At 37.3% G+C, this 23,283-nt stretch overlaps 1 protein-coding gene across 5 annotated transcripts in view; it reads right to left on the bottom strand.

Moving 5' to 3' along the window:
• The window catches only part of ADGRB3 (adhesion G protein-coupled receptor B3), a 1,362,616-nt gene that overhangs the window by 975,579 nt on the left and 363,754 nt on the right, over window positions 1-23,283 (bottom strand). For 4 of the 5 annotated variants that reach the window (XM_063916752.1, XM_063916755.1, XM_063916754.1 and 1 more), the window contains one exon: window positions 1,220-1,330. The exons of the other annotated variant lie outside the window; for it this stretch is intronic. In XM_063916752.1, coding sequence (XP_063772822.1) covers window positions 1,220-1,330 — 111 coding nt within the window. The remainder of the gene's footprint in view (window positions 1-1,219; window positions 1,331-23,283) is intronic. 5 annotated transcript variants of the gene reach the window in all.

Below are 23,283 nucleotides of genomic sequence, written 5' to 3'. Positions count from 1 at the left end.
AAGTAAATTCCTGTTTTCACACTAATAATTGAGAAAACATATCAATATTTGATTATTACAAAATTGTACAAATAACACAGCAAATCAGATCTGGACATCATTTGAGATAAAAAGAAACTATTTTAATAGTCAACCTACATAAAATAAAATGTAATTTTGTGGATGAATGAGTGGTACTTATTTGTTAGTAAAAATGTAAAAAGTTATTTGTATGATAGATAAATGTGTGAATATTTTGCAATCATGTTTATCTAATACTGATGGTTCAGAAATCTCACTACATTAGGATGTTTTTCACTTACCCTGTGAAAGAAAAGGATGCAATTTGCCATCTGTTAATTCAGTACATGTTTTCATAGCTCATAAGCTTTGCATATCAAAACCCTTTCAGTGCTAGATAATTCCCCCAGATAGGGATTAACACAAAAATGTTTTAGCGTGAACGTGCAAATTAAAAATAAAATAAATTGATTATAGCAGTGTTACAAATTTCAAAAAAATTGTTATAAAGAATCAGTAAACTTAAAATTAAAGTTGCATGAAACAGATACTCTAAGCATTCACACATACAGTATGTAAGATTTTTTTAAGAATAAATTAACATCTTGATCATAGCGGAAGAATATTTTAAGCACATAAAATTTTTGTGTGTAAGTACTTGTGAAGAGAGTTGGAAGGCTATGAGAGCCTAGTTGGAAAAATACAGAAGAAACCCACATGCATTTAACAAATTATTACATGTACATAATCAAATATTTTAATATATGTCATGATATTTAAAAATATATTTGTGAATGCCAAAAGATAACTTTTCATATTTGGTCAACTTGTATTTTGTGCTTACTGACATGTATTAATTAAGAAGCTTGCTTCTTACAGATGTAACTGTTCCAGTCTGCACCCATCAGAATGACCATTATACTCTATAAACATCCCCACAATAGGCACAGGTAATTCTGGTCTAGAGTGCAGACAGATCTGATACATCTGTTTGTTTAAAGGGACTGTAGAACAGCAGGGTTAGCCACATTTGAGATGGATGTACTCTGTCTACTTTAAAGCTACTTTATTTATGGAACTGTAACTGGTGAAAAAAAAATGATTAAAAAAATGTATCAGCTTAGAAAAAAACTGACAAATATGCAGAGAATTATGGAAGCATGCAGTGGTTTTGCTAAAATTGATAACAGTAAGTAGAAAAATGTAACTAACGTATTACCAGTTTGTGCCATAAATTTAGCAGCATCAGCTTGTTCCTGGGTGACCCTTTTCTCATGAACAGATCTTGGTCGCTGACTTTTAATTGTATGATCTCCAATCATTCCAAATTCTAAAGACAGAATAAAGGTTTATGAGAGCTTGTGTGTAGACATTTCTGAAAACAGCACTCATGTGTCATGCAATATGTACCTAAACACACCTCAATTGGAGTAAAACAATTGGCACAATATATAAACTAAATAACATTCAAATTTATAAACTGGTTTTTTTTTTCAAATAAAATTAAACATAATAATTTTCAGAAGCAGCATTTAACTGAGAGTTTCCATCAATATACAGTAACTATCACAAAAATATGTGTTGTAATAAGCAAATGATGTTAAACACATCAAGAATTGTGGCAGTATGTACCATATGCAGATATTGAGCAGGATGTAAAGGCGTCTGAGATTTTTAGAGGTACTGTAAGCCGGACAATCTCGGACAGTTTTTTAAAGGGGCAATCACTTACAAGGCATGGCTTTGTGATTGCCCCTTTACAAAAATATCTGATAAAGGCCTGTACTCCGCACCTCCGGCAAACACAGATGCCATTACATTCCATAGATAATGTCAGTTTTGTGAACAATTATTCTTTCTAATGATATTCAATACAGGGTCAAAAAAATTGGCTGCAGCAATATGGAGGCATGCGTGAGGCAATTGAAGCTTCCAAAAATGAAACTCAAAAGAAATAATATTAAACTCAAAATCATTATTTCCTATACCAAATAGTTCATAATTATAGGCCTCTGATTGTAGGATTATATATATATATATTGTACTGTGTGCTCGGCACTCACTCTTATCAAGTGGTATATGCTGCGGTGCCCTCCTGGAGGCAGGTACCTCTGTATACTGGTAGGTAAAGAAGGCGGCACTCAGGCAGACGTTTGTTGCGTGATTACCCCGAAACATGTCGGATTAAACTGACCACAGTTTTTACTGCAACAAACGTCTGCCTGAGTGCCGCCTACTTTACCTACCTATATATATATATATATATACATCTCATTGGAACATTGCTTCTTTGTCAGGTAGCTGATTTTTCAGTGTTGTAAAATTATTTCAGCTAGTCTGAAATGAGATCTGTTTATGGAAATAATTAGACTTTTGTTTTAATGCTTTTTTAGTAAAAAAATACAAATAAAAGTAAACTAAGTTACAAACGGTAAAAACACTGTTGTAACACATTTCAACAGAAAAAAAAGAAATAAGCCATAGGATAACAATGCAAAAAAAATAAAAGGAAAATTAGGAATATTATGCCAAAAACATAACAGTACATGCAAAGGCAGAGCAGGAATCTACAAAAATAATATAATTTACAAAAACAGCTTTTGTGTTGTGTTATAAACAGCAAACAACATAGCATATCAATGCATTTGCAAATAATTATCTTGGGGAATTATCGCCATGGTGTTAATTGTTGGTTTGTTCATGTTAATACTACACTAGAATGAAAAATAATTCACTGTTTAAATAAAAAAGTGCATTTACCATCATTGCAAAAAATAATAGCTTGTGACAGATGTAATTCATATTCTTTCATACTGCATAAATAAGACTGATTTATTTAAACAGAAATGTATGTATCGTACAATACAAAAATTTTGCTTGTACTATATTGCTTGTATAAGTGCTTATCTTTCCTAATTTCACTTATGTTATAACATTAATTAATTATGTATTTCATGAGTGAACTATAGTATATTATACCTTAAAGATTTATTTTAAAAAATACTACAGAAATATTTTGAAACTTTTGGAGATTTATAAAGTGTATCTGCACCCAACATTCCATTTATTGATTTTAAAATTGCCTCTTATGGTTAATTAAAATTCAATACCAATTACATATTTGACTTAACCTTATTCACAATATCATGACTGAGCATAGATCCACCATTTGTATTTATCATGAATAGACATTAACATTAATTTTATTAAATGTACCCTTACAGTAGCTCTGTGCAATAATTTGTTAGATAATTTCACTACTAAAATTAGTCAAATGTTTAATTTGTTCTAAATATTTTGGTAGTATTTCTGTCTTGGAAGCAAGGCAGAAAAAACAAGTCTGTTTCTAAAAAAAATATTTAGCAAAGAAAAGGAGAGGAAACACATTTATATATTTGTACAGGGCGCAAGGTAAATACTGTCTGCTTTTGCATATACTGTACAGTAGCCCACAAATGTTACACAGCTTTATTTTTTACACTGCAATTTATATTACAAAAAGAAAAAAATTATATAGACAGTTGTACAGGAAAGAAATTATTTTTCTCCCATACAAACGTTACATAATATTCGGGCACAAACAATCAATAGTATCACTATAAATATGCTAATCACACTATTTTAATATGCAGCTCTCAAAAAGCAAACTGGAAATATCTTGTTGGCAAAAATAAATAGAATAAAAATTATAACTGAGAGTGCATTAAATAAAAATTGTGGATTTAGATTATAGTTTGTGTATACCACACCCAAATCTTAATCTCTCTGCACCACCTGCAGGGCAACATGGCTTTGCCCAGTTACTTGCTTTTTTTATTAGCTTTCACAACTGGAAAACCCCCTTGGTTATAAATACATGTCCCTTAGGGCTTGTAGAATACATTAAGTTCATATAATATCTACATTATTTTGAACTGTTTTGTAGCCAAAGCAAAATAAATCTTTTAGTATTTATAAAGTCTAATTTTAAAAATAAATCCATTCATATACTATTAGGTAGGTCAGTATAATACTTATTTAAAGCTATTTGATCAGCAAAAACATTTACAAGACTGTACTGTATTTCTACTGTAAAATGTTAAAACTTTATTTGGAACTTCTGTTTTTAGAGATATAATGGTAATTTTGCTAATGTATTCAATGCCATATTTGTGAGTAATATGTCCCATCCTCCCTTGTCAGCCTACCTTTGCTAATTAGGGTAGTAGAACAATGTGGCTGTAAATACCATTTTGTTCCAATGGCACAATGGGCCTAATTTAGAATCCATTGGAACAATTGTGACTTTTGAGAAAATGCTAAACACACTTATGTTTCTATAGCTACATTTTGAATTGGTCATAACCTAAAATATATGCAAATTTGCTTCTAGCATAGAGACAAATCTGGAGCAAAAAAGCAGTGTCATCATCAAATTCCAGCATCTTTAAAGGACATAGCTAACATATATGAGCATGTCCTTTCTGTACTCTGTGTCTGAACACTCCTGAGCCACTTCTCCAAGAGTAAGGATCCGCAAGTAGAAAATGTGTGCAACTCAATATATAACAGCAATTAGTCTGTATATGTCACAATATAAATTTTATACAAGTCACATTTTTACATTTCATAAATGATATTAATCCAATTCTTAATCATGCACATTATGTCAAATTTAAGGTGCAGACACATAAAAAAGCTTTATGTTAAAATATGTTGCATATTGATTGGATCCACCCATGTATAACAATGTTTCCCACTTAATGTAGACTTGTTATATAACATTGAAAAGAGGATGTAGTTGGCATCCTGACATACAGGATCCCGGTGGTCAGGAGACCAGACCCGGAATCCTGACAGCTATTAGAATGCCGACCCCAGTATTCTGACAGTCAGATCCCAAATGTAAGCATGCCAGGGAGGGTTAGGGTTAGGCTGTGGGGTTAGGGTAAGGCTGTGGGGGGGAGGTTCAAGGTTAGGCTGCCGGGGGAGGGTTAGGGTTAGGCTGTGGGGTTTTTAGGGTTAGGCTGCTAAAGAGGAGGGTTAGGGTTAGGCTGCAAGAAGGGAAGGTTATGGTTAGGCTGCAGAAAGGGAGGGTTTGGGGTAGGGGTAGGGTTAGGGTTAGTTTAGTTTTGGGCATCTGTTAGGATTTGGGAAGTTGAAATGCTGGGGTCTCCTCACTACCAGTATCCTATACAAATCCTTTGAAAAGTACTAGTGTGATGGTTATTTTCATATGTAATTAACTCCTGCATAATACAATAGGTTGTAAATAATATGCCATAGGATGTATTGTAACAAGATGAATGTGTGAACTGTGCTTTAAAAGAGCTGTTATGGATACAATTTTCCTGCAACAGTTTGATAGATATATTATTCAATGCTGTTGTGGAAGTTTATATGTTTGGATTGGTAACATGTTGGTATAGTTCATCCCACTCCAAGCCAATTCATGGACAGATTGAGTTTGCTGAGGTGAAACACCCTTTCGCTGCTGTCTTATTTATAATGATCTGATAGGCTACAGGTTATTCTAAATTCAGCCACTTAATCTTCTCAGTAACTCTAAGCTGTGGAAAGGTACTGTATTTGATTTTATAGAAAAAAAAATAGTTAACAGAATATTATACTGTCCTGATTTTTCTGGCAAATAAGGGTGGAATTCAAATGTTTGAAAAGTTGGTTGGGTGTCTGTTTTTTCCTGTCTATTAGGTAGGAAAAAACAGACTCCCAACTGACTTTTCAAACTTTTGAATCTACCCCATAGTGTAGGGGTATTTTTGTAATTGAATTTATGTTTTTCATGAGTGTTTTGTGTAAATGAACAAAGCAATTCTATTTTGACAAATACTGCTGTTTGGTTTGCGTGCCATGTTGTTATTATCATAACTGATCACTCTATGTGAAAGAACAATAATGCCATATAAAGAAAAACTGTAGGTCAACCATATAATATCACGTTGTAGTATGCTTAATGTTAACTTGAAAATGTTTACTACTATTCACAGTAAATTGACCTACTGTAGTAAACAACACCAACTACCAAATAATGATTTTTCATTAAAAAGTAATAAAAGAATGAAAAACTTACAAAATTAAAGTTAACATTTAATTTTTGTACTTTGTGCCATATCATTGCATAATAATATTCCAGATAATTGAAAATATTTAAAAAAAAAAAAATTAAACAAAGGAAATAAAAGAAATGAAAAGTATATACAGTATCTGTAATGATCAATGCATGTACACATTGACAACATTTTTTTTATATTTATTTTTGTCAATATGATATCAAATTGACTTTTCCTGATAACAGAACACTTTATTTATTAAACATGTAAAAACCCTACAAACATAATTCTTTGTTAGGATATTAAATTGACCAAAATGGAGAAATTCCTTTTGATCTACTTTATTTACAAATATAATATCAAGGTCTGAAATAGTGACTATTCAATTATTTTCAGTGAATTCCAGAGGTCACTCTTTAGAAACACTGGAGGGGTTGGTTTGCTAGATCATAGCTTTTACCCAAGCGTGAGTGTTCAATATTATTGCACTGGTCAGTAGAAGATTTGGAAAACTGGTACTTTTTTTAAACTTTCTCCTACACTGATTTAGTTTTTGAAAGAAAAACTTAAACCTTTATTCAGTATCCCCCAAAGTATTTCTAACATTTGGAATATTACTGCTAGAAAAAAATAGTACTAAATGTTTACACCCAGAGACTACTAACTCCTTTGTACAGTTACCCTCTCATAGTGGTCTATTTACTAAGCCTTGAATGGAGGTAAAGTAGATGAATATAAAGTACCAGCCAATCAGCTCCAAACTGTAATTTTTCAAACACAGCCTGTACCATGGCAATTAGGAGCTGATTGACTGGTACTTTATCTCTGTCCATTTTACCTCTATCTAAGGCTTACTAACTAGACCCCTATGAGAGGGTTCAAAAATTACATGTATGCATTATGATCAAACATTCACTAATTAAAGAAAAACGTTGTTAATATTATAATGTTATTGAAAATAATAATAATAATAATAATAATAATAATTTAGTAAATGGCTTATCTAGTTTAATGTCATGCTCATTTTCAGTGTTTGTATAGAATCTCAGACTCTTGTTTTGTCTGTCAACAGAGAACTCATTATTTCCAAAGCCAGAATGCAGACGCTGTGCTTTGCCAATGGTATATTTTACTGTAGTAAGGGAACATCTACATTTAATGATTGTAAAATCTATCTGTCCCTGGAGTAGTTAAAAGTACAAATAAGTTACTGGTATATTCAACCAGAAAGTCAAACCAATTAAATTGCTAAATAAAAAAAATCACGACTGAATTTTAAAAAGTTGTGTTTATGTCTACAGGTAGAGGCAAGCATAAAAAATAAGCTCACAACTAGAAGCATTAGTTTATATACCTTTACAATATATTTAATTTAAAATGTGAATATATCTTGACAATAACAAATATTAATTGGTTTATTCTGATAATTGTTTTAATTGATAGTAATCATGTCTAAAATTTCTCAGACCTGCAGAGGAAATTATTTTTATTTAGAAAATATTTTGTTTGGTTGGTTGTGTATATTTAATATATTTTTCAAGCTGAAGTCATACCTTCACTTGTGTCAGCAATATTATTACGTATACGTAGAAATAACTTCATCAAAAGATAAAATCAATAGTGTTAAGTATATTATTTTGTCTTTTTATATTACAATATATAAAAAATCACTGCTTAGAAGATAATTAATTTGCTTCAAGACATTTTTATCTATCAATTGGGCCTATATTTAAGATCCCAAAAAGTGCAAATAAAGTCATAATAAATAAGAGAGTTTAAGCTCCTTAATTGGTTGCTGCCCAGTCACAGAAGTGACTGCACCAATCAGCTAACCAAGAACAATTTAATGTAAAAACAAATCTGAGACAAATGATGCTACCACATATATAAATATACTACAGGTTGAGTATCCCATATCCAAATATTCCAAAATATGGAATAATTCGAAATACAGATTTTTTTGAGTGAGAGTGAAATAGTGAAACCTTTGTTTTTTGATGGCTCAATGTACACAAACTTTGTTTAATACACAAAGTTATTAAAAATATTGTATTAAGTGACCTTCAGGCTGTGTGTATAAGGTGTATATGAAACATAAATAAATTGTGTGAATGTAGACACACTTTGTTTAATGCACAAAGTTATAAAAAATATTGGCTAAAATTGACTTCAGTCTGTGTGTATAAGGTGTATATGAAACACAAATGCATTATGTGCTTAGACTTAGGTCCCATCACCATGATATCTCATTATGGTATGCAATTATTCCAAAATACGGAAAAATCCGATATCCAAGCATTTGGATAAGGGATACTCCACCTGTATAAGTATTGTAAAAGTCCTTTTTGAAGTATACTCACAGAATTTATTTGAATAGAGAGCCTTCTTGAGACTTTTGAGTGGCTAACCAGGTTTATGATACTTATATAAAATGAGTGGCTATTGTGGTTTAGAAACATCTATCCTTACTCCTCACTGAGGATGAGTCAGGATGTGGGTAATATACTTACTCTGCATTAATTCAGGGGAACACTCATTTGAAATAGAGAAGCCCTCTTTCAAATTATGTTTACCCCTTGTGTATGGTGATCACCATTAATCACTGAACAATATCACCCTGTGCAGGATAAGTATGAGATCCCAGTGGCCAGGAGACTGACCTCGGAAGCCTGACAGCCAGGAACCCTCGTGGGCTCACTGTGATTGCCATGCTTTGAGCCCGGTGGTGACCTTAGGTCACCACAAGGTTCTATTCCCCCTCAGGTGGTGGTCTGGACTACCACCTAAGTGGGGAAACTAGCCGGCAGTTAATTAACCATTGGTCAGGATCCCGGCAGTCAGGATACCGATTCCAGAATCCGAACATCAATTGGAATAGCGGCGGTTGAAGTCCTGACCGCCGGTATCTTTATGTGTGTATGCAGATTTCGTTTCATTCTAAATTTCAGTGTAAAAATAAAGCTGCCCAGTAAATGCATTTGCACCCTTTGCAATGCAACATCATTTCTACAGCTCTTTTTTTGTCAATGTTTAATATTTGCTTCTTGCTCTGCATTATCTCTTGTATGTGTTTCATTCAAATTAGCAAAATGTATCATAAAAAATGCTTTATATTTTTTAAGGGCAGATTTTATTATCCTGCTATTACCATTTAAAAAAAAATTGATTAATTCTCAAGAAAGAACCACAAATAATGTAATGGTGCTGGTTAGGAAACAAAATATAAATATTTGCTTTTAGCTTACCCTTTTAAAATTCAATTAAATTTGATATTTTGTTAAAATATTGACAGAATATTACACAATAGTTTATTAAACAAAAAATAGAGGAAAACAATTATGATATAATTTGTTTAAATTAATTTATAATACTCAAAAGAGTCAACTTCATGAACTTCTCCCAACAGAATCAATTGTTCAGTCATCAATAGAAATAGCTGTACATTGTGGTTGGATGCTAAAATTACAGTTGCCACAATATAACATCTCCTGGGTCCTTAATGACTAACATAAGTAAATATTGCTAAAAATGTCCTAAAATTTTGGTATATTAATAAAAAAACATACTACATTTATTTAGCATAGTACAGTACAGTACATTTAGCACTGCAAAGTATATTAAAGCATACTACTATTTATTTGAATCCTTTTTGTTTCTTGAAACCATTTGAAAAATCAATACATGGATGGTTTATGTAGTCTTAGAATATTTTCCAGCTGCAACAGATTTTAGGAAACTAGGCAGAACATCATCAAGCTTGAAACTCTTCTGTGATAACTGGCTCTGATTTAAACAGCCTAGAGCAAAACTGCCACCCAAGCCAGCAAACAATAGATAATGCCTCTGGACTTCCAAAAATAAGCTACAACATTTAGAATCAATGAACCAATACTAAAAATAACATAATAATCAATACCATAAATCTATGCAACACATTAAATGAATGAAACCGCTAGTCAATTTAACAATATACCACAGGTATTTTTCAAATTGCTAGATGAACCAAGTGTGATATGAACAGTCAAGTTAACATACAGTACTATAGGCAGTTTCAATATTGTGGTCCACAGATTTCTATTCTAAGGTTATTAGCCCCAAATATATTAAGCGTTGACAAGAGATAGAGTGGAGATGATAAAGAGTGATAAATGACCAGCCAGTCAGCTTCCTAACTGCCATGTCACAGGCTGTGTTTGAAAAATGACAGGAGTTGGGTGGCTGATCATTTATCACTCTTTTTCCATCTCCACTTTATCTCATTTTAATGCTTAATGCATTTGGACCATAATCTACTATTTATCTAATCTAACCACAGGTTGAGTCTCCCACATCCAAAATGCTTTGAACCATGAGTATCTTGGATATTGGCTATTTCAGTATTTTGGATTATTTACATACCATAGTAAAATATCTTGAGGATGGGACCCAAGTCTGAGCATAGAATGCATTTATGTTTCATATACACCTTATGCACACAGCCTGAAGGTAATTTTATACAATATTTTAAATTACTTTGTGCATGAAACAAAGTTTGTGCACATTAAACCATCAGAGATCAAAGATTTCACTTACTCATTCATGTTAAACAAATTCCATATTTTGGAATATTTCGTATTTCAGAATTTTGTATATGGTAGACTCAAGCTGTATATACTTTGCATAGCTTATGTTTGTTAAGGAAAATCACTGAAATTAAATGTTTCCCCCACAATTTACTTTTAAGTAAAGTGTCATGGAATGTGAAAAAATAAACATAAAAATATATGACATGTGGACCGACTTATCAAATTTTGTTCCCATTAACTATTATTTGTAGTTGCTGCATATCATCATGATAATACTTTTATACAGATATATCTATAACATGCAGCTAAAATAGAAAATGAAAAGCAAATCACTAAGGAGAGTAAAACGAATCCTAATAAAAACTTTAAGTATATAAATGGTAAGAGGCTAAAAAAAGAGAATATAGGACCATTAAAAAGCAAACTGGGATTCTTGATATGTGATGACAAAGAAAAAGCTGAAATATTTAACACATTTGTTTCATCAGTGTTTAGTAGAGAAAACCAGATGGTGGGATCTTTGAGTAACAATAATAATAGTAATGATAAAGGCGTGTTGCTTAATACTTAACTGTCTGAGGAAGTAGTCCATAAGCAATTGACAAAAAAATTAAGAGCAATATATCTCCTGGTCCAGATGGACTTCATCCTGGGATTCTGATAGAGCTAAACACTGAAATAGCAAGGCCACTGTATCTGATTTTCACTGATTCACTTACATCAAGGACTGGTGTATTGCAGTGGTAGTCCCAATATTTAAAAAGGGCATTATACTTCATCCTGGTAACTATAGACTGGTTAGTCTAACATCAATAGTGGGGATACTTTTGGAAAGTATACTAAAGGATAGCATACAGGAGTCCAAAGTAAGCAACAATCATGACCAGGGTAAAGCAGTAGATGTGGTCTATCTGGATTATGCAAAAGCTTTCAACACAGTGCCTCACATGAGGCTGATTTTCAAATGAAGGGAGCTTGGTATAGGAAACACTATTTGTACATGGATGAGTAATTGGCTTTATAACAGGGAACATTGAGTGGTGGTTAATGGGATGTTTTCCACCTGAGCTAAATTAATCAGTGGAATTCTGCAAGGTTCTGTGCTATGGCCACTATTGTTTAACATATTTATAAATGATCTAGGAGAAGGATTAGAAAGCACAGTATCAATTTATGCAGATAATACTAAAATATGTAGGGTAATCAAGTCAGATGTGGAGTCTCTTCAGAGCGATTTATTTAAACTGGAAGTTTGGGCAACAAAATGGAGTGTGAGGTCTCATGTGGAAAAATTTAAAGTTATGCACTTTGAGACTAAGAATAAACATGCAACCTATCAATTAAATAGGGAAAATATAAGGGAAACGGTATAAGAAAAGGATTTAGGGGTGTTCATTGATAGATTTAGCAGCAGTACACAATGTCTAAGTGCAGCAACAAAGGCAAATAAGGTGTTAGCATGCATTAAAAGAGGAATTGAGACAAGGGATGAGAGTGTTATCCGGCCACTGTATAAATCATTAGTGCGTCTGCATCTTGAGTATTCTGTACAGTTCTGGGCACCACACTATAAAAGAGACATGTTTGAACTTGAAAAGGTTCAGAGGCAAGCCACCAAATTGACTAAAGGGTTGGAGACACTGGTCTATGAGGAGAGGTTTTCTAGGTTAGATATATTTACACTAGAAATAAGATAAGAGTAGATAAGATTAATATTTACAATTATATAAATGGGCAACATGCGGAGCTATCAGGTGATTTGTTAATTAAGAGACCTCTACGCAAAACGTGTGGACCCCCACTAGGGCTTGAGGAGAGGAAATTTCGTACTCAGCACAGTAAGGGCAATACAAGTATGGAATTCACTGACAGAAGGTTATATTGGCAGACTCAGTCAATGCTTTTAAAAAGAGGTTAGATAAATTTCTAATGGAAAAACATATCCAAGGATATAGCCTGTAACCAGAATAGAATAGGGAATATAATATAATTCAGGTTGAACTCGATGGACCACTGGTCAGTTTTCAACCTCACCAACTATGTTACTATGTCTCAGCGAACCAAATTTGTATAGTGATACCTACACAGCAGGATTTTTACTAGTTTAGATTTTTACCTAGGAATGCTACTGCGCCTAATGGACACTATACAAATAGAGAGGTTAAGAGCTCAAGGACACTGGGGAGGTATCAGAAGATTTTCCTATAGTGGATGGTGAGCATCAGCTAACAGACAATAATGTTTTTCAGAATATGTTAAATAGTTTCATATTGCTGCTACCATTGAGAACCATGGGGACTGCTGATATTATTGATTTAGTATTAATTGCAGGAGATTGCTCTGATATCTCCCTTATAGTACTCTCAACCACTTACCTGATGATTTTCCCCCCAAAAAAAGCTTTGAAATTGTTAGGCTTTTTATGAGTGAATTAGGTGAAGAACAGCATTTTAACCATAACCAAAACGAGTTTAGTAAAAAAAAATTGGGGGAATTTTTTTTTTTTTTAAATCATTTGTCTCAAACATCGGGAAACATCGGTTGGAAAGATCGGTAACATCAGAACATCGGTAACATTGCAACCATCGCAATGTTACTTTTTACATCTAAGACAGCTACCAGGTACATAAGGGGGGTTTGGTGGGGGTTTGTTTACACTTTTCCAGCAGTTGCCATAGTCTGCAGCCGTTGGGTGGGGGGTTCTGCCTTGCTGACTGATCAACAGTAATCATCAGCACAGCAAACACTGGAGGAGGGTGCAAGGAGACAGAGGGACCTTCCAGTCCCCTCGTGAGCAGCAGCAAGGGAAATTTTCTCTTCCCTGCCACTGCTAACACTATCTGACTGGTCGCATCCTGTCCATCAAGGTCAGATAAACCACTTGCTGGTGTGATTGCATCTGATGTGACCATGCCAGGCAAGTGGTTAAATAGCTACAGTTCTAAAAGTTCTGAAAATCATGTGGAAATTTCAGTTTCCCATTGCATAATACATAGGCTCCATGATCTTAGCCACATACATTATGGAGATGCAAGCCATAAGTTAACTGAAGGAAAAGCAATTCTATAACATTCAGATCCATGTTAGACCTGGCTGAAGAGAGCAGCACAGTTTTTGGTTTAAGCAGAAATACATTTACAGAGGAAAGGTTATAGTCCAAATTATTGAGAGTGAATACAGGTGGGCATTATATAAGTATTTTGGAACCATAATTATTTGCATACCAATTAGCTAAAAATGACTGAACATGTTGATTAATTAATCATTTCTGCAAATTGCTCCGAGGCAAAACGAAAAAATTAGTCAATATGAACTGAAGAAAACAAATCAATTTGTGTTGCACAACTGCGAGCCACTTACAATATTTTAACTATTAAATACATGGTCGAGTCACATTATTGTGACCTCCTCCTTCATTTGACATTGCCAGCTCATAGCCCATGAAGTATCTCACATGATGGCTTGGTGGTTATATAAGGTATGCAATAGGCCGTCTGCATGCATATCACTACTGTCATGGGTAAAAGGGGCAATTTATCTGAGTTGCAAAAATGGATTATTATCAGTTTTCAGGTCAAGGATAGCAGTAGGAAGGTGTATGGTGACTGGACAAATGACACCATTGCGAATAACTGACATGGAAACTGCAGAGCACCACATGTCATTGATGTGAGAGGTGAACGTCGGTTACGAAGGTGCATGAGGACCGACCAACATGCTAGAGGGGAGCAGCTCACCATCTGAATGAACATGGGTGATACCAGATGTTTGTCTAAAATGAAAGTTTTGTAAACATTATAATCATGTCAACATTTCATCATTGTTGACATAATGGGTTAAATTCGATTGTCTGAAAAGTTGGTTGGGTGTCTGTTTTTCCCTGTCTATTAGATAGGAAAAAACAGACTCCCAACTGATATTTCAAACATTGGATCTCTCCCAATGAATGTCAATTTGGTCAATGTCAACATCATGATCATTTCGATGTTCTCATGTTAACATTATAAATGTCATCAAAATATGTCACACACAATATTTCTGTAAGAAGTTACTTTTCTGCTCTCTACTATGCTAGGTATTGACAATCTCTCACTGCTGCAACTTTTACATCCATCCATTACATGCTTTTTGAACTATGCTAGGTATTGACAATCTCTCACTGCTGCAACTTTTACATCCATCCATTACATGCTTTTTGAACTATGCTAGGTATTGACAATCTCTCACTGCTGCAACTTTGACATCCATCCATTACATGCTTTTTGAACTATGCTAGGTATTTACAATCTCTCACTGCTGCAACTTTTACATGCATCCATTACATGCTTTTTGAACTATGCTAGGTATTGACAATTGTATCTTTAATTAATGATTTCTAGGCCAGACTATAGTCTGTTCTCACTGTGTATTAGTGGGGGTATAGTGGTTTGTTCACACCTTGAGGCCACCTTTTGTTGTGGGTGGAGTTTTCAGAGGGTGGGTGTTGCTATCAATTAACCCTATATCCATGTCTGCATGGTTATTTAACTAGTATAGATCAAGGCTGCAAGCATCTTAGGCTGCAAGTATCTTAGTTGCGAAGTATGTTAGTCAAAGTATGATATAATCTTTGGAGATATAAGGAGATAAACAGGAGAGAAACAGAAGGACAGCAGACTATCTCCCCCACCTCCATAAAAGAACTGCAAACAACAGACTACAGTGAGTTACCTATACCACTACCAGCAACGACTGCAGCCTGCACAGCCTGGACACTGAGCTACCTGTCTGATTAAGTAGCAGCCCTACTGCTTTCACACATTGCTCACACTCTCATTTGCACAATCTACAACCACTGTGTATCCATCTCAGCCTTTCCGCTCCTAACATTATTTCTTACAATTCTGTTTGCACTGTCTTTTGCTTACATTACACCCCACATTCTCCTTGTTCATTCTATATTACACCCACACCATTCTATTCCTCTGAACACTACTGTACCAAATTATGGCTCCTCGATCATGTCACATACCAATCCTCACTGCCAGGTCTCACCCCCCAAATTCAAAATCACCCACAAACACTCAGAACCCAGCCAACCTTATCCCTATTTCCCCTGTCCCCTCCCTTCCTTTCTCCTGTGCACTCTGGAATGCTAGATCAATCTGCAACAAGCTGCCAACTATCCACAACCTCTTCATCTCCCACTCTTTTCACCTTCTCGCCATCATTGAAACCTGGCTCTCCTCCTCTGACACCACCTCCCGTGCTGCCCTCTCCTACGGAGGCCTCTCCCTCACCCACACGGTCAGACCTGATGGTCGCCAGGGTGGAGGCGTGGGCATCCTCTCCCCTAACTGCACCTTTTGTGTCATTCCACCTGAGCCCTCCCTCACCTTCTCCACCTTCGAGGTCCACACTATCCGCCTCTTCTACCCCATTCACCTCCTTGTGGCAGTGATCTAGCGCCCCCCTGGCCACTGTTCACCTTTCCTTGACAACTTTGCTGCCTGGCTTCCCCACTTTCTCTCCTCCGACCTCCCCTCTGTCATCCTCATTGACTTAACATCCCTATTGACATCACTAATGCCGCTTCCACTAATCTTCTCGCCCTTTCCACCTCCTTTGGACTTTCTCAATGGACCTCCACCACTACTCACAATCTCGGCCACTCCCTCGACCTTGCCTTCACCCACCGATGTGATCTCTCTGATTTCTCAAACTCTTCCTTCCCTCTCTCTGACCACCATCTGCTTTCTTTCACCCTCTCATCCTCCTTCCTCCTCTCCATGCCCAGACCCACCACCACCAGACACAATCTCGGGTCTCTCAACCCCACTTTCATGTTCTCCCTCGAAACTTTCCTATCTCCTCTTTCCACTATAACTTGTCCCAACCAGGCAGCCTCCTTCTATAACTCTTCCCTAACCGCTGCTCTCAACTCTGTGGCCCCCCTCTCCTCTGTCCCCCTCCGCCGCTCCAAACCTCAACCCTGGCACACCAAACTAACACGTTTCTTACAAAATGCTCACGCTTTGCTGAACGCTCCTGGAGGAAATCACACTCTCTGCTGGACTTCCTCCATTTAAAGTTTATTCTCTCCTCCTACAGCTCTGCTCTTACCCTCGCCAAGCAATCCTTTTTCCAATTACTCATCTCTTCTCAGTCCTGATGTCCACGCTGTCTCTTTGAAACTTTCAACACTCTCCTTCGCCCCCTCCTCCTCCCCTCCCATCCTCCCTCAGTGCCACTGACTTTGCCTCCATCTTCATCTCCAAAATTGAGGACATCCAACACGACATCTCCCGCCGTCACCCCTCTGCTACCCCCCTGCCCCCTTTATCCCTCCCCTCCATCTATCCCACCCTGTCCTCATTCTGTCCCACTTCAGAAAAGGAAGTCCACTCCCTCATCTTATCCTCTCCCCCCTCCACCTGCCCCCTGGACCCCCTTCCCTCCCGACTTCTCCGCTCTCTCTCCCCCACTGCCTGCTCCCACCTTGCTCACCTCTTTAACCTGTCCCTCTCCACTGGCATCTTCCCCTCACCATTCAAACATGCTCTGGTCTCTTGTATTCTCAAAAAACCCAACCTCGACCCCTCATCACCCACTAACTACCGCCCCATCTCTCTTCTCCCTTTTGCCTCCAAATTACTTGAACGACTAGTCTACAGCCGTCTCACAAGCTACCTCTCTGACAACTCCATCCTCGATCCACTACAATCTGGCTTTCGCCCACTCCACTCAACTGAGACTGCCCTGGTGAAAGTCACCAATGACCTGCTTTCGGCCAAATCCAAGGGCCACTTCTCTCTGCTCATCCTTCTGGACCTCTCTGCTGCCTTTGACACCGTAGATCATCCTCTCCTCCTCCACACACTCCAAAATTCTGGCCTCTCTAGCACTGTCCTTGACTGGTTTTCTTCTTACCTCACTAACCGCTCCTTCTCTGTCTCTGCCTCCAGCACCACCTCACACCCTTCCATCCTTCCTGTTGGTGTCCCTCAGGGTTCTGTCCTTGGACCCCTTCAGTTCTCCCTGTATACCTCTTCCCTGGGTGCGCTCATTAACTCATTTGTCCTTCAATACCACCTCTATGCTGATGACACACAACTCTACCTCTCCTCTCCCGATCTGTCCCCCTCTGTCTTCTCTCAGGTTTCCAGCTGCCTCTCCGCAATCTCCTCCTGGATGTCTGAATGCTCTCTAAAGCTCAACATGGACAAAACCGAACTCATCATCTTCCGCCCATCCAGAGCAACACCCCCGACCAATATCTCCATCATTGTTGACAACACCACCATCTCCCCCGTTCCCCAACTCCGCTGCTTGGGCGTCACTCTTGACTCCTCCCTCTCCTTTGCACCCCACATACAAGCTCTGGCACAATCCTGTAGTTTCCAGCTACGCAACATTGCTCGTATCAGGCCATATCTCAGAATCCTCTTCAAACTCCTCACCCTCACATACAAGGCCATCTCTAATTCCACTGCTCCCTACATCTCCAACCTCCTTTCCCTTCTTACTCCCTCCCGCCCCCTACGGTCGACTAATGACCGTCACCTCTCCACCGCCCTGGTCACTGCTTCCCATGCACGAGTTCAGGATTTTGCCCGTGCTGCACCCCTTCAGTCGAACGCACTCCCCCGCTCCATTAGACTCTCCCCGACCTTGCAAAGCTTCAAACGGGCACTAAAAACCCACCTATTCATCAAAGCATACCCTCCCGATGCATAACCCAGTGCTGAAGCCGCGCCTCCACCCCCCTGCCTCATGCCGTGAACATCTCAGCTTTGCTTGCATACTGCCTTCAGGCTACCTCCCACTTGCCTGCACCTCTTGTCATCTGTCTGTCGCCCCTCCCCACTAGATTGTTAGCTCTTCAGAGCAGGGCCCTCTTTCCTCTTGTTATCTAAGCCCTCGTCTCGACACATTTCACTCGCAGCTCTCCCCTACTCAATGACCATCTTTATCCTGCTAGTAAAGGCTCATCTCCATCTATGGCTACCAGCCTCTAGTAGTACAATGATCACTCCATCAATACTCACATCTTAGCTGTATTATGTCTTGAGAACATGTGGTGCTCTGTTACCTGTACTCTATTTCTGTTATTTATTTACTGTAATGCTATGTTTTGTCTCCCTGTACTGTCCTTTGTACGGCGCTGCGAAACACATGTGGCGCCTTATAAATAAAATTTAATAATAATAATAATATTAATACTAATAACTTTACAACTCTTATTATAATTTCATCATGGACACAATTTTTTCTAGACAGGCCTCAATAATGAATCCTGTGGTACATAACATATAACAATTGCCCAATCTCAAGAAGTTACATTTATAACTACTCTATTATTGAAACAGTTTTCTAGCCATGTACTGTTCTCAGTCCTAGTACTGTACTGTTATATTATGGATCAGTCTGATATATGAAACAGTGTTGAACTGTTTCACAAACTCCAAATATATCACATCAATTGCACTGCCAAGATCCACTTTATAATTTATTTTCTGTTGAAAACTAATTATAAATGTTTGGCTTGATGGTACCTTCATGAAACCATACTGGCACTGTGTTTCAATTATTCTCTCCAATATATTTGTGAATATCATCTGTTAGAACATCTTCAAATGTTTTATCTATGACAAAAATAAGGTTCACATGTCTATTATTCCTAGTTCTCATTTTAAATATTATTACCACATCAGCTGCAAGCCAAAGTTGCTGATTGATCCAGTGATAAGGGTGGCTTTAAAAAATATAAAATTATATATTATAACAAAATGTATATGCTTGCCACATAGCTCGTCAAGACAGAGTCAGGGTTCAAGCAGCAATAAACAGTAGGATCTTTATAAGAGACAGATCACATCAGTGCCATTTCTTGCAGCGGGCGAGCCGCGCAACCGCACGGGGCGCCCGCCACGGCACTTTGCGTGTTCTTGTCTGCTCCTCCTTCCTCTTCCCGAGCACTCCTGCTCGGGGGTGGAATTTCGCGGAATAACGCGATTGCGTCATGACGTCACGACACAATCGCGTAATTCCGTGAAACCACACACCCCGAGCAGGAATACTCGGATGATGGAGGAGGAGCAGACTACCTGGAAGGAGGAGGTGGCCGGCGTGAGGAAGGTGAGGCAGCCGACTTCAAAGAGTGGGAAGGTTCTGTATATGTAAGTAGTCTCTCTCTCTCCCCCCCCCCCACTTGACACCTGCCTTCCGCACTGTATTTAATGGGGACACCTGCCTGCCGCACTGTATTTAATAGGGACACCTGCCTTCCACACTTTATTTAATTGGGACACCTGCCTGCTGCACTGTATTTAATGGGGACATCTGCCTGCCGCACTGTATTCAATGGGGACACCTGCCTGCCGCACTGTATTTAATGGGGACACCTGCCTGCCGCACTGTATTTAATGGGGACATCTGCCTGCTGTACTGTATTTAATGGGGACATCTGCCTGTGTACTGTGTAAAATGGGGACACCTGCCTGTCGTAGTGTATAAAATGGGGACACCTGCCTGCGTAGTGTATAAAATGGGGACACCTGCCTGCCATACTGTGTAAAAAGGGGACACCTGCCTGCCGTACTGTGTAAAACGGGGACATGTGCCTGCCGCACTGTGTAAAATGGCGACATGTGCCTGCCGCACTGTGTAAAATGGGGACACCTGCTTGCGTAATGTGTAAAATGGGGACACCTGCCTGCCGTAATTTATAAAATGGGGTCACCTGCCTGCGTACTGTGTAAAAAGGGGACACCTGCCTGCCGTAATGTATAAAATGGGGACACCTGCCTGCGTAATGTGTAAAATGGGGACACCTGCCTGCCATACTGTGTAAAATGGGGACACTTGCCTGCCGTGATGTGTAAAATGGGGACACCTGCCTGCCATACTGTGTAAAATGGGGACATCTGCCTGCCGTACTGTGTAAAATGGGGACTTTAGATTTTTTTATTTTTCCCTGTGGTGGCCGTGATGATATCAGATGAGGCCATGCCCACTTTAATGAGCCCACGCCTATTTTAATGAGGGGGGGGCGCATTTTGAAATCTCGCACTGGGAGCCAAATTGGCTAGAAACAGCCCTGGATCACATACAGCATAGGTGGCAGTGTTTGGAGCTATGGTTCCTGCTGACTATGGACTTTGTAGTTGCAATGTCTTAGTCCTACCAGGAGTGTTTTTTTTTTAAATGTACAGTATGATGTTGCAGCAATGCAGCATCAAATTAATTAGGCTGCTTTCCCAGCAGTTAAAGAGATCAACCTGTTGCTTGGCCTTTAAAACTCTGGCTTTCCCTGCAATCATCGATGTATGCAGTCACAATGTTATGTTCCTGTGATTTGGTCTTAATTGAGATTCTGTGCCTTCTTTCCTGACTTCCTGATATACTGCTTCTCCAAATCTTACCTTTCATGAACCCACTACTTAGCTGTATACTGTAAATCCCTGAGTTCCTGACATTCTGCTGAATGTGTGCTCCAGATATACTGCTAAGTACTATCTGGAGCTTCTTAGACTCTGCTACTTGAGTGCAACTGTGAGTTACTCACATTTTGCTGCCCTTGTGCTATGACTTAATTTTTTTCCTGATATCCTGAGAGTCTGTTCTATATTTGCAAACTTGAGCATCTGACATGCTGCTACCTGTGTACATTCCTTATTTACCTACACTACATGGCCTAAAAACTCCCATTGTCCTCTATTGTATGTTTTCAAATGTACAAATTTTACTTTTACAGAACCAATGTATGATTCCTAATTGCAACATGATTACTGACACCTTTCATAACAAGTGTGGTAAAAATTTAGTTTTGAGTTGGTAGATACCAAATAGAACTGAAGCTAAAATGCAAGAAATGTCAGCCAAAAAGGGAAATGATGGGGATTTCAGAACATCTGGATGGTGCTGTTGATATGATGAATACAGGATTAGGTAAACTGTGTGGGTAATGATGTGATAAGTTACATTAAATATAAAGAATGACATTATATTTGTCAATGGTTACTATTTGCAAAATATATTCTTATTAAATTCAAAACATTTAACTGAAACTTAAGTAAAATGTTACAATATTGCAATTATTACCACTTATCTGTATTATATATGTTCTATTAGTTACTTGTGCTCTAGATAGTTGTATTTTAAAATGCATCAAATGTGTCATCCATTTCCAAAACCATATTGCCCTAATTTATATTTGTGTGGTTAAAACCAACTATAAAAATTAGTATGATCGTTTATGCCAGATGGTTTATACTACTGTAAATCCCAAACAATGCTCTGTTGTCATCATTTTCTGCTAGTAAAGTCTTAAAGAAGATTTTACTGTACATACTGTATGCCCATAATAATTGTCTTTAATTGAACTTGTGTACTGATAAGGAATGTGTAATACTCCAGTAAGTATGAATGTTTCATACTTCAATAGTGGGAATGGCATGACTGCAGATCAAAGCTACTGGTGTAAAGCTTTTCATTTTTGGAATTTATGTAGAAAGGTACAGAATAATCACAATATATTTTAAAAAATAATGACAACACATGAATAATTGCTAGCACCAGAAGTTTGATGATAATGTATTATCATATTCTATTGTTTAAAATGTCAAGAATGCAATTAAATGGATACTATATTTTTTCTTTTTTTTAGGAATGCTAAGTCTGTGTTATCTTCATTTATCATAAGTATGCTATCTCTAGTGAAGATAAAGTAAGCTAAAATTAAAGGACTACTTTATATAACCTATTAAGGTAGATTGAGCAGCTTTACATTTGCAACATTAACTATGGAAAATGTGTTATCACAACTAAAACCAGACAAGTCTTTAATTATGCTATTATTAGCTATTTATTTTCAATATTAATGAACTAAACACAAGGTCTATTTATGTTGTTCGATATGTCTGCTGTACATGGCAAAACCATGCATTAAAGTTATTGCCCCTTTAAAAAAAGTTAGAGAATGGCCAGCATCGTGCACCACTGGCGATCTCGGATGTTATTACATCCCACCCAGTATGTTAATAAAACATGAAAAAAAAATGTTTCAGCTAGCTTGCTGGTTGTAATATGGTGTTGGGATAGTGGTGGTAGTTGTGGTGTCTGTGTGTGTGTGTGTGTGTGTGTGTGTGTGTGTGTGTGTGTGTGTGCTGGTATCCAGTATGTGTGCATGTGTGTACCTTCATGGGGGAAGTTTATTGGTTAAATAAAATCTGTGTATTTTTCACAATGTTCATATGACAAGTAAATAATAAATAGTTTGCAGTGTATATTCTGTAGATTTATGATTATCATTGGCTGAAATAAAAAAAATTCAACACAATTTGTAAATGGCAAAAAAAAGCACTGTATATTAACATTTCAAACAAGATGGGAAATGCGTTCCCATTCTGGAACATAATTCTTCCACAATTGGAGATAACCAACTATATATATATATATATATATATATATATATGTATAGGGGCAAATATCTGGCACTCCAACCTCTGGACACAACTGGTCCAGGTTCCTGTCCACGCAAATAGTGAATATATGCAGCATAAATTGTGGTGTATTCCGGGGTGCCATGTAATTTTCTGCTGCGTATATATATATATATATATATATATATATATATATATATAAAAGGGTCCTTGATGAAGTCCTGATGGATAAAACGCGCTGGTCAT

The sequence above is a fragment of the Pseudophryne corroboree genome, chromosome 4 (assembly GCF_028390025.1).
Source record: "Pseudophryne corroboree isolate aPseCor3 chromosome 4, aPseCor3.hap2, whole genome shotgun sequence".
In the NCBI taxonomy this organism is placed as follows: domain Eukaryota; kingdom Metazoa; phylum Chordata; class Amphibia; order Anura; family Myobatrachidae; genus Pseudophryne; species Pseudophryne corroboree.
The sequence above is the reverse complement of the archived record's forward strand: the minus strand, read 5'-3'. Positions and strand labels throughout refer to the sequence as shown.